General features: G+C 39.5%; 1 protein-coding gene across 7 annotated transcripts in view; it reads right to left on the bottom strand.

The window, feature by feature from the left end:
* The window catches only part of DOCK3 (dedicator of cytokinesis 3), a 181,046-nt gene that overhangs the window by 138,812 nt on the left and 28,923 nt on the right, over positions 1-13,311 (bottom strand). For all 7 annotated transcript variants that reach the window (XM_057368019.1, XM_057368022.1, XM_057368020.1 and 4 more), the window contains exons 4-5: positions 12,854-12,909; positions 10,516-10,612 (exon numbers count right to left, since the gene is read on the bottom strand). In XM_057368019.1, the coding sequence (XP_057224002.1) occupies positions 10,516-10,612; positions 12,854-12,909 (153 nt within the window). The remainder of the gene's footprint in view (positions 1-10,515; positions 10,613-12,853; positions 12,910-13,311) is intronic.

The following is a 13,311-nucleotide window of genomic DNA, read 5'->3' as shown; positions in this document are numbered from 1 at the left end:
CCCAGCTCAGCAAAACAGTGAAAARAAAGAATTACTACAGTTATATTAGCCCTAGGAATCCCTGCACCAAGTGACAAGAGCACTGGAGGTAAGACTTTGACCAAAGAGAAGACCTTAAAGACCATTTTCATAAGCAATTCAATTTCTTTGGGCCCAAAGCTATAACATCTCCCACACCCCTATAGCAGGGGGGGCTCCTGGATTTCCTGGGTCTCTGCAGCTGCCTGAGCAGCACTCCAAAGCCCCTCTCAGCCCTGGGCATTGCTCAGGCACCTCCAGCCCTTGCTGTACTCTTGGCAGCAGCAGGAGCTGGKGTTGCAGTAACACAAACCAGAGACCACAGCCACAGGAAGCCACTGATACAAAGAGCTACACCTACATCAGGGGCTATTACCAGAAAATAATAGAATACTACACATGATTTATATTTTCCATTATTCCACTGACAGTTTTTCCTGTAATATGCATTGGATCTCATCTAAACACTCTGGATCTTGACCTGTTAGTGGCAGTGAGCACTGGCAGTAAAAAGAAATGAGTATTTGTTTTATAAACTGTTGGGGTACCCTAAATACATTTATCCTCTGGAGTTAATTCTTCATATAATCTGACAGGTTTCTCCCCCCCGCAAAGGCATTTTGCTATTTTTCAGGAAGAAGCATACAATCAGAGTATCTTTCTCACTAAACAGTACAATGATAGCAGTGACAGCAACTAAAGACTTTGAAATCAAACTTGGCAATCAGTACTCTTTTTGTATTTAATCAACTTTTATGACCAAACCCAAAGCTGTATCTATGACCAACCTACAAGCACAAGRCTTTACTCTAAATTAAAAATGAAACAAAACTGCTGGGAAATTTACTGGAAGATGAACATAATAAACGGGAGAAGCTGAGTCTTTCTTCTATTTAAAGCAATCTTTCCATGTACAACATAGCATGATTAACTTCTATTAAACACATTTCTCCAAAGGACATTACTTACTATTAGCTTAAAAAATTTGATGTAACAACAACCTTTAAAGAAATTATGTGAGTAGTTTCCAAAGATAAAATTTGTATTAATTTTTCCCTTTTTCATTTCAACAGTCACAAAAAAAAAATCCTGTTACAAGAAATCTGCTCAAAGGGAAAGACAAGAACTCAAGAAAATGTGGATAAACAACTGAAATTAGCCTTGCATCCTCTGCCTGTCCTTTACAGTAGTTTTTGATTGCATGACCACATGCAGAACCTTTATTTTGACTGACTCAGGAACAGCCATTCAGATTTTCATTACCATTTGTGGATCAGTGTTCAGTTTGTAGGGCTTAGTTCACTAAAAATTCTTCAAATTTTACCATAAAGGTACGTATTTCCCTCTCCTAGTGATTTCTATATAATATTGAGCATGCAAGTGCTTTGAACTTACAGTATTTTTATGAAAAGACATGCAAGCCTAGAGATATACTACCTTGGTTTTACTGGGAGATTTAAGTATAAAAGTGTGCACTAGTTCTGTGTGGCTAAGTTGTGGAATCTCCATAATATTAGTAGGGAAGCTGGAAGGCCACAACTTTCTCTGAAGGAGCACTGCAATTTCTTTTCTTGAGGAGTGGTTGTTCCTCTTTTGGAATTCCCACTGACTTTTCACTGAAGAGCACTGGGATATGCAAGGAATAGGATTTACAACCTCAGTACCACAACCTAAGGGTCTTATCAAAACCCTTACAGACAAAGTAGCCTGACTGGGAACATTGGAATTGCCCCAGTTCTTGGATGTTTACTTTGTCACCCTCCTTGTACCTCTAGAATGGGTTTAATTTACCAGTTATCCCTACAGGATATACACAGTCATGTGGCTGGAAGTTGAAATAAGAAAAAAAGAAACACGCCTTTAATAATCTTAAATATTTTAATTTCATCTTAATACCTCATGTAGAATTAAGTATCTATCCATTTGCTAGGTTTACTACTGAGTTTTTAAATTAAGATGCACTTTATTCCTGTTTGTTTATCAACCAATGTCTCCTCTCCAGCCAAATGCATCAATGCAGAGTAATCAGATTTGGCAGGCCAAGTGCTGGCTGTCCACTGCTGCAGCCACAGAGTTTGTTCCCTGTAACTCCAGTCTCAAGGATTTAGTCCACTTGTGCTACACTGATCCATATAACACTGATTTTCCACCCCTCTCACCTGGGAAACTCTGCTGCCCACTCCTCTTAGAAAACAGATGCAATTTTGTTMCATATCTGTATTAAAATTACAATAATTATTAAGAATTTTAATTACTCTATGTTAGTTACCTCTTTCTTYCTCTGTCCTAAGGATAGAAACAACAGAAAGTGACACAAATCAGGGTAAGACTGAAGGACACTTCTTGATACCACATGAACCATAGTGCCATGCAGGCTGCCAAAAGGACAGATGTTCTTTGCTTTTCTAATTAAAAAAAAATGTCTTCTAGGAAATGAAATCCAAACTGTCTTTCTAGTACCAATAAATATCCACTAGGGATGATCAGTCTTTTCCCTTGTAAGCTCTATTGATGCACACCGCCTTGCTCACTCCCTCCAAAAAGCCAGATTGCCAGTCTCCCCTAGGCCTTGTCCCCCTTTTTAATTTTCTGTTCTTTAAAAACCAAACCAAGCAGCCACGTTTTGTCAAAAGATATTTTTGGAATACCAAAATCAAACCACACTACCATTTGCCTCTATTTCAAATGCAATTCTGTAAACATCACCAGACCTGGACCAGCCCAGGTAAATCTGTCTAGTGACAGATGAAGAAACTCTCAAACTTCTGTTTGATTTGTTTTTATTAAAACCTCCTTTCCTTGCCTTAATGTAATTCAGTATTCAGCATGTATACAGTGCAAAAGTAACTGTTGAAATAATCTGCAGGTCAGCCACTGGTCTCCYCTGAGTAAATTCTGTTTCCTTATTGGCTTTTCCCAGCTGGTATTAAAACAGCATTCAATAAAATCAAATTCCCTTGTTTCAATATCACACAGGTGCTTTACACGTGTACTGTGACACTGTCTGCAGCAGGCACCCTGGATCCTGTTCTAAAGGGCAAGAGCTCTTTGTTACCTACAAACCAGYTAACACTTGAAAACTTCCATGAAAAACCCCCCCTCCAAATCCCCACATAATTTTTTATGAATGTCAGTATCAGTATTACAGCTACCCTCTTTCCCAAAATAAAAGAGCCCATTATAAACTCTCATATCAATGACTAAATAACATTTCCCTACAAAGCAAGAGATTTTAAAATGCCCTGCATGTAGTTTGTCACAGTAGGACTTGCAAAGGACACCAGAAGGTGACTTACATTTAATTCTGTCTTTACTTTAAAAATCTATTAAAATCTATCCATCTCCATGGTAACTCAAAACATGCATTCCTCCCACACTGTTTGATTGATAGTTTGCAGGTTTTGTTTTATAGTCAACCTTTTGTTTGTTTGAAAATACATAAAAACTGTCTAGTTGATCCTAATAATCTTAAATGATACCATAAATCTGTATGTGGCAGTAAACGAGAGGTACTACATATATGGCTCCTTGTTATRCTGCTGTTTAAACCCAATAAACTACCATAAAATCCTGTGGTCTTCAAAGCAAAGTAACTTTCAAATCAATTATAATAATTTTTCAGATTTTAACGGTATAAGACTTGCTTACAAACTAAWCTTATTTTACTCACCTAAAAATTTACATCTACTTTTAATTCCTTAAAGCTCAGAGTCTTCACAAATCACTGTGAGCAACTGACAGAATTAAATTTCTTAAAATTAAGGAAGGAAAAAAAATAATAATTATGGGAACCTGTTATAACCTAAAAATATGAAGCACTTGAAGTGAACTTCAGTAAGTTAGTGCTAAGGGGAGAAGTACTGAATTGGATTGCATTTTATAGCAGGAACCTAATAAATATTAAGTGTAATTTGTACATGAGTACTGCTCTTCCAAGTAAGAAATGCAGAGAGAGGTCATGACATCCACTAAAGACCTCCAAGAAGCAATTGCTAATAAATTGATGCAAATTCAAGTCTCAATTTGACAAAACATGAGAAGGGCTTCTACTCAACTTGCCAAMACACCTAAGCAGCATAACAGTCTCTGATTTTGACTACAAAACCTTCTCATTGTCTAAGATAATGAGCAGATACAAATCACACTGTAACACTTTTATACTGAGGTCTTTATTCTGGTCCCCACAATTCAAGAGAGATGGGACAGCCTGGAGCAGGTCCAGAGAAGGGGCCTGAGGGCTGGAGATCCTGCCCTGAGAGGAACAACAAAAGCAGCTGGGTCCTTTCTCCCTATGAAAGGCAGCTCCAGGAATCTCAGCCCAGGATTGCAGTACCAGCACACCCTCACAAAGAGGATGCCCTCTCTGCCCATAGGGAGACACAGAGAAAAGAACAAGGGGCAGTGAGTTCAAGTTACAGCAGGAGAGTTTTCATACCAATGTAAGAAAGAAATGCCTTACATTAAGAACAGTCAGTCATTGGATTAGGACAGGGTGCTAATCAATCTCATGTAGGATCCCTTTCTGACAAAAGGTTGGACCAGGTGATACTTCAAGGTCGCTTCCAACCTGGGACATTCCATGGTTTATCTCCAGTTACCCCCTCCACGAGTAAAGATACTGAATTATAAAAATATTCGTCTTCAGCATACAATGCTGAAGTGTTCATCATACAATGCTGAAGTGTTCATCATTCTGCATTCTCAAAGTAATTCTGCACATACCCATGACAACCCAATCAAGAAAAATCTCCAAGTATTTTCTAGTAATCAAATAACAAATCTGCTAAAAGCCTCAGATTCAGTTGCTAAGCAATGAGATGACTTCTCAGGGCACGGTTCCCTTGGAGGAACYGAAGAACTAATGCTCCTGAAAGTAGAAATATTTTCTTGCAGTTTCCCTGATATGCTGTGCAGCGTTTAACCAGACTATCAGCTGCCTCAAACTCCTATCTGAGCTCCTGGTCACTCCACGAAGATTCATCCTTCATTCCAAACATAGAAAGATATAAAAATAYCCATAACACTGCTGAACATTATTATCCAGAGTCGTGTCTTCTACAGTGATAACTCTGAGTCTCTGTTAAGTGTCAACTGAGGCCAGACGAACTCTTCAGATTCTTTTAAAATGTCTCTTTCACAAATCTGAACAATCAGCCTAAAGGAATTTTCTATTTGCACGTAACCTTGAAAATGACATGAAAATGAGAAAGAGGAAAGAGGGCCATGTATACAAGCAACACTATTTCTATATTGGTACAAATACCTTTCTTTCCAGAAGCTGGCTTGCACTGAATTTAGGAGTGTATGAAATTCACTCAGCCTCGACTTGAAGAAGTTCTGTTCCTTGAAGGGAGACATTCTAAAGCAGACGTCAGATGCAGCACATCCATTTTAGGTCATGTCACATTTTTTTTCTGTCTACATGTTTTGGAAAATCCATCAGCAGTTCCATGTTTTATCAGATACGGAGTGAAGCACATCTCACTGAATAAAGATGTCTCATAGAACACTCACCATAAGAGTAAACTATCATAGTGATTCAGTGAATGGCATTTTTCAAGATGAGTTTTAACTAGTGCTTCAATTTTAAGAACACCCAAAACCACCCAAATCACAGAGCTGCAATTGCACCAAGTCCTGCTACCCACCCTGTTCCTTAATAGGATCCCTCAGGAAATTTAAAAGGAGCCAGTGGGAAACTGGTTTCACACTGAGCTGGCAAAAATTCCATCTATTCCCAACACCATTAGGTCTTACTCCTGAAACTAGACAAGAAGTCACCCCACACATCCCCCGCTCCCCTCTGCATAAAAGTAGCAAATTARCGTTATTGATCTGACCAAATTCTAAATTGGGCAATTATGTTTGGTCTCTCCACAGTCATCTGCTCTTTCCACAGAAATAGTCTTCACATCACATCTTAGACTCTGAGGAATTTTTTTTTACAGTTAAAATAGCTACTGTGCACCAAGAGTGAGTTTCACTGATCTCCTTAGCTGACTTAACAACTCACAGGAGTCTTGTTTGACCTAATTAACAAAAGCTTACAGAGAACTTGCAGATCCTTTATTTAGAAGTAGTATAAAAATAACAAATCTTATCAACACATACAGGGTAAGAGAGAAAGTTAACAACCTTACTAGTATCATTTTGCTGTCTCAACAGAAGTCAGTACACTGGTCTGGGCAACTACCCAAGAGCTGCACACACCCATTTCACTGGAACAAATGCAATTTTGCATCTCTATCCACCTCTGTGCCTAAACAAGTCTCCCCAAGGTTTGTTCTTGCTTTTCTGCTCTCTCTTCCTTATCCCTTCAGAGTGGGCACAAGAATAGGYTCAGCTGTTTACAGTGGTACACTGATTTTAATTTCACTTTTTCTTTCTCCACCACTCCAAATTAAGTACAGTGCCGGGGAAGGGAATCAGTGGCATCTTTTGCTTATAGCCTTTGCAATACTGGGAAAGTAAAACCCTCTTCTAAATTTCTCAGGCTTCCACAAAAAGACAAGTGATTGTGCCCAAATGAATCTAAAGGACATCAGAGAGTATTAGAGCCAGGCAAAACAGTAACACAAGATACYGGGTCTGTGCACCTACTGACAGTACTGAAACACACGAGTGTGTTACACACACTCACAAACAYACACACATCTGGCCAGCTGTGGYTAGCAGTAACTCTACCCACATTATCAGCAACTCCAGTGGCTACAGAGTATGGATTTTAAATACAGATCCACACTCACACTGGGAACTCCCTCCYAATGATTTTTACAGTGGCAAAGAAAGTAGGAAAACCCAAACCAAGTAGGTCAAATAGAACAGTGGCCTTTTTGCCAGAAAATAGCTTCTGAATCTCATTGTTTCAGTGCTCATCTTAGAAGCCTGGATCCAGGATGCAGCCTGGATACAGACAGATCAGAAGGCAAAGAASTGCTTTCCATTTTCCAGTGTCATGACACTGCATTGTCAGCACACAGATTACATATTCAAACAGGGGGAAAAGTGCTCTTTTCACAGAATGGTTTGAGTTGGGRGGGACCTTAAAATTTAYCCAGTTCTACTCCYCTGCCATGGGCAGGGACACCTTCCCCTAGATCACGCYGCTCCAAGCCCCGTCCAACCTGGCCTTGGACACTTCCCAGGATGGGACAGCCACAGCCTCTCTGGGCARCCTGTGCCAGGGCCTCAYCACCCTCACAGTGAAATTCTTCTGCCTTGTATCTAGAGTGGGTTTGAATTTCCCCTCTTTTCATTTAAAACYACTACCTCTTTTCCTAGCCCTATGGGCCCTGCTAAAAATTCTGTCCCCGGAACCACAGTAGTCATATAATCTTTACTCCATAATTAAATAATAAATATTTAAGTGCTATTCCTAATTACTMAATTATTTTTAAAAAAGATTATTTTTAAGTAGGCATAGAATTTTTTAACAATGTTATCATTATTGCTAAAAACCACACCCAATACAAGTAACAGATTCTGATAGCTTCCATCCCAGTATTATTTGTAACACTTTCCAAGTGGACAAAAACCTCCAGCAYTTTCAAATAACTTGCTGTTTTGTCAGCATTTAAAGAATTATATGGTCAGAATCCAACTGCTCAGAGCATTATGTTTTACAACAGCAAAGAACACATCATACATCTTTCTGTTTGAAATTCACTTCAGGCACAGCCCTTCCTCTGTGAACTCTTTATGGACAAACGCATTTTTCTCCTCACACTAACACTTGGCTTTCACCTTGATCACAAAAATTACCAGAATATCACAGCCCTGTGTAATGCAATGATCTCAGGCTMATCTTTCCAATATATATATTTCTCAAACATCTAAACTAAAATTGCTGCACAACTCCTGTAACTCAAACCTATTCAAGCTTCCCCACGCAGAGTTTATTCCCAGTACTAGCACAGACTCTCTGTGGTCAGAAGGAAACGAGGAAGATTCCCAATATTTTACACCAGCTAATTTTCTACAACTGTCTCAAAGCTATGCTTTACTTCACCCTCCCATTTCTCACTGTTCTCCTCCTCCCTCCAATTTTCTGTCAGCAGAGCTTCCTTATCTTGGAACAACATAACATCCCTCTCCAGGCAGTGTTTTAATCACTGCAGCCTTCCTGGGTATTACATCTCAGCTCCTATTGTTTCACTGAGAGACAAACACAAACCTTACAAGGTACCTCAACAATACCACTAAGGTAATTGCTGGGAATTTTTAATTAAAACAAACTTGGTCTTTCACACCATAATCCAAGTAGGGAGTTCACCAAAAGCACGAGATGAACATYTGAGCCTATTCAGAGATGTTCAGAGAGGCTGCCCACATTGTTTGGCAGCTGTCCCAGGGCAGCCCCACTGACCAGTGAAGAACCCTTTGCAGGCACTGACCTTCTGAGAGTGTCTGTGATACAACCAGCCCTTGAATTTCCCCTACAGCAAAAAACTTTTCTACAAAGCTGACTAGGCACAGCAGCATGATAAATAACATTAATTTCATTTCTTAGATGATCCTTTTACAGTTTGGAAATAATAAAAATTTCTGCTGGTGCTGATCCAACAAGAAGCAAGGATTTCCATTTAGTCTTTCAATACATTTTAAGATATCTCTTACGTAGCTTCCAGCCTGAACATCAGGGATAAAATCCTGATCCCAGCTCTGCCACAGATACCTCAGCAGATTTCCTCAGGCTTCCAATGTACAGCCCATAAATGGRACAGATACCCGTTACCCACTAAACAATGGTGTAATTGGTCTTATGGCAGGAAGGCTGTGGTACTGTATCAGTGGCCTGGAACATAAGAATCACTGAAAGTGGTCAAATATTAGCAGCTTGGCCAAGGGAAGCTGGGGAGTCTCCATTCAGAAGGAACTCAAAACCTGGTGCAGTCCTGTGATCCTGGTCTTGCTGACCCTACTTGAGAAGGCAGTTGATGATTCCAAGAAGTCCCTTCCAATCTAAACAATTCTGTGACTATTTCTGTATTAGAATGTGGTTTTTTTTTAAATTTTTTGGGGAAAAAAACCCACTGCAAAAAACAATGCATTTTCAACTCAGAAGCTCTTCCAATTTCTTCTTGTCAGGGAGCAGATGCCTCCTTCCAAAGTTCTATGAGAACAGTAAATTCTTTCCCCTGTTATTTAAGAATACAATAACGTTTTGTGCAMTGTTATAAGAAATATAATGAGCTACAATAGAAAGCAGTCCCAGAAAGAAAAATCACTAAATGAATGTTTATAGCTAGAGCTTTCTCTTTCCTTCCCCTCAAGGAACTGGTGTTAACAATAAAAGAGAAATACATTAGAAGAAAGGAAGTTTAACTCATTTGTAGGTAAAATGAKTCCCCTTTTTCCAATTTAATACCATTGCCAGTATTACTGTTGTCATCTTCAGCTGACTCTGGGGAGAGGGGGAGAAAAAACATCTTACAGGAATAAAACAGAAAAGATCACTTTATTCCCATRTACCAGAGAGGTAAGTATGTGCAATGGAAAAAGGAGGAGTACTGGGTGTGAAGAGTGGTAGAACAAAGTGCATATACCATGTTCCCTGCCCCTCCTCCATTAGATCAGATGCTTCCAGGGACATATAACCCCACTGAAGAACTGGAGCCAACAGAAGTGAAACTAATTTCCTAAGTGTTGATGGCTTTTTGAAAGAAGCACAGAACACAGCTGGTTATGCTGGAGATGCACTGGATCACTGCACTGGATCCTTCCTGGGTTTATCTCCTAGATATGAAACTACTGTCACTTCAGGTTTAAATGAGGAAGCAAAGCTGCTGCAGCTCTATGGARCGCGTGTTATTTCTCTAAAGGAAGGAGAGAAAGGAAATGCAGGCTTAGACCACCTACAGTCCTTGATCCTAATTCTACAGTTAAGGCTTGCAATTACTAAGCTAAAAAAGAGAAAATAAAACCATGGAAAAAATACCTTCAAATGTTCAAGTTTTTTATCTGCTGTTTCATGRATTTTGGCTATTAAAATGTAAAACAAGAAGAAGGATGAAAACAGAAGTAGGAAACATTATGTGGCAGCAACTGAAAATTATATAAAATAGATGCATATAAAACTCAATACCCTTACCCTAGTATTTATTTCTCATTTATGGAGGAACAATTGTACAAAACCTCCCACAATTTGAGTTTTTCTCCTTTCAGACTCCAGACAGTAAAACAAATACTTACAAACTGTGCTGAATATTCTTTGATGGGTCTTACAGAAGTCTCATATTATTTCTCACATATTTAATAGGACTTTAAAATGGTTGCTTTTTTTATAACAATGAAGGTAGAATTTCAGAACTGCTGAAATTTCCAGTGTAGCCCATGTGACTCCCACACGATGTGTGATTCTGGAGTTAGGGAACCCCCATTAAATACAAGGAATCCAACAATTCTCATATTGATTCTGATGGTTTCCCAATGAACAAAGGCTGGCAACACTTCTCCYAAGGTATTTAAGATGTCTAAGGAGAGAAACACAGCTCTTACCACATACAGCTGTTTCCAGAGTACAGCCCATTCCTGCAGCGTCGCTGTGACTTCAGTTACCACAGAATCTTCAAGAGGAACAACTGTTTCATATTGCCTATAGAAAGAAGAGGGGGAAAATTAGGAAAAGGTAGAGAAAGAAAAGTGTCTGTACAGTCATTTGTAAAATGCTAGAACTTGAATTTGTCAAACATAAAGGAGAATGTCTTAAGGGGATCATTTTATCTGTTGTAAGACTGAAGCAGCTCCAGAGCCAGAGCAACTGTTCCATTACATTCCACAACATTAAGCTTATGTGAAGCATTTCCTGGCTACCCAATCAAAATACATTATTTTATTCTAATTAAGGTCAATGAAACGTTTTCATTACTACAGCATGTTAAATAAACTTGCCTGTCAGGTGGGGTGCTTCACAATTTGGGTTCCTTCTCTAAGCCAGTCCAACCCTTTTTTCCTCTCCAACAATGTAAGCCAATTCCAGAATGACCCAAAATACCTGCTATGACTAATCTGTCCTATCCAGAAGGCCTTTTCAACATTGTAGATAAAACCTGAGGGATCAGTCCTTTAATCAAAAGAATAAGACTGGCYCCTTTCTGGTCAACATTTTCCAAAACCATTAAAGTAGACCACAAGAATGGTTTGGATTGGAGGTACCTTAAAGCACATCTCATTCCACCCACTGCCATGGGCAGGGGACCCCTTCCACTATCCCAGGCTGCTCCAAAACCCATCCAACCTGCCCTTGGACACTTTCAGGGATGGAGCAGCCACCTCCTCCCTGGGCAAACTATGCCAATGTTTCATTACCCTCAGCATAAAATACTTCTTCCTTAAATCCAAAACCATGACCCCTTGTCCAGTTCCTACAGACCCTGACAAAAAGCTGTCCCCATCATCTCACAAGCCCCCTTTAAATATTGAAAAGCCACTTCAAAGTGAGTTCTGCCCAGAGCCTTCTCTCCCCTCCAGGCTGAGCAATCCCATCTCTCCCAGCCTGTCCTCACATGGGAGGTGCTCCAGCCCTCTGGACAGCCCCTGTTTTTCTCTAGGGATGTTTGGGGAGGGCAGGGGGCAGTGAGCAGGTGCTGTGGGATGTTCAGATACCTGCCAGGTTAAATACATGCTCTCTTATTTCACACATGCTTACAGTAGCACTTGGAGTATTATTAAATGCTGAAATTTTAACCAAAACATRAAATAATCATGACCCTGTGGTTCAAAGGTTTAAAAGGTCCAAGATGAATTAGATTCTGTTGTATCAATTGGTTTAYCAGGCTTAAATACTTAATTTTAAACAGTACTGGTTGCCCTTCACAAACTCTAAACTAACATCAAGTACTAATTAACTACAGATCACAGGGAACTGGTCCTTCCCCTAAGGAGAGTACACATTAGGACTGATTATTCTATGCAATATTTATCATTTTATTACACCCCRAAATTATGAAGCATCGGTATTACAGCTGCCCTTACAACCTTTACTGAGGCCCTCTGGGAACAAAAACAATTGAAGACTATCAGGAGGCACCTGTTTTTCTGAAGATACTTCACTAAGTGCCATTTAATACATTTTATCTTCCACATTTAATTTGTTGCCTCAGGTCACTGTCTGAAACACTGCACTTATAAATCTCCCTACAGCAGCTTTTATCTAGAACATGCAAGTAAAAAGCAGCAGTGAAAACACAAGATATTGATTTAAGGAGTCTCAGTCACTCTCCCAGGAAACTTCAGAGGCTCCAAAGGCCCCACTCAGTAACTTCCCTGCCATGACATTGCCACCAGGGTTGCTGTTCACATGAACAGAAATAAACCTACCACCACCAACACTTGAGCTACAAAGAGAAGGGCAGAACTTCAGCAGTGAACTTCAGTCACTCTTTGGGTGAGGTGGGGAGGGCCAGATCCTTTTAAAAAGGTTCAAGGTAACACAACTACCTGTCAGCTATGACTCAGAATCTGCAGGTAAATGAGATGGGCTCTCTACTGACTTGCACCTCCATAACAGAAAAATCTAGGATTTTGCCAGTGAGAGAACAAGCAGAAATGGAAGAACATAAGTAGAGTTCTTTAAATGCACATTTTTCAGATGATACCTCTGAAGTTATAATTTTATGAGCCAAAGCAAACAAGAGTAACCATCAGACCTGATTCTTGCCATATTAAAAACAAACAACCCCCCCAAACTCTACAGAATTACATTTAATTTTCAAACCCTAATACACAAAAATATACAATGAATTCAAACATCTCTGTAAGTTTCAGTATTTATTTCTTTGTTTCCCTTCTAGTTTAGAAGCACTAAGTCTTCTTAGAAAGACAGAAAAATACTCACCCTCTGTTACTGACAATTGCTTTTTTCAAGTGAATATAATTTGCAGGAAAAATCCCCTGCAAGAGAAAAAATTCTGTGCTTAGAAAAATACATTTGCAGTTTTTAGCATTGGTAACCTAAGCAACAATAACTAACTGGCAATATATCCATTAAACCCCCCCTAAACAAACACCATGTCAAAGCTGCCAGTCCAAATTCAACACTCAAATTAGTAACAATAGATTGCTTTAGTCTGTCTTAGACCAGGACACCACACTGGACCAACCTCCACCTGGAAAGATCAGAAAAGTGAACTATTTTACTGGGAGCACCAGCAGYTCCCAGAGCAGGCCTGTGTTGGGACACTGCATTAGGGGTGACATAGACAGAGGTTTAAAAAGACAAATTAAACAAAAAATTAAAAGCCCATGATCAAATTTACATTGAGCCCCCATGGACATAGCCCACTATGGACAGAA

The sequence above is a fragment of the Malurus melanocephalus genome, unplaced genomic scaffold (genome assembly GCF_030028575.1).
Source record: "Malurus melanocephalus ecotype Western Australia unplaced genomic scaffold, MMel_1.1 scaffold_87, whole genome shotgun sequence".
In the NCBI taxonomy this organism is placed as follows: Eukaryota; Metazoa; Chordata; class Aves; order Passeriformes; family Maluridae; genus Malurus; species Malurus melanocephalus.
This window is presented reverse-complemented; position numbering and strand designations above follow the sequence as displayed.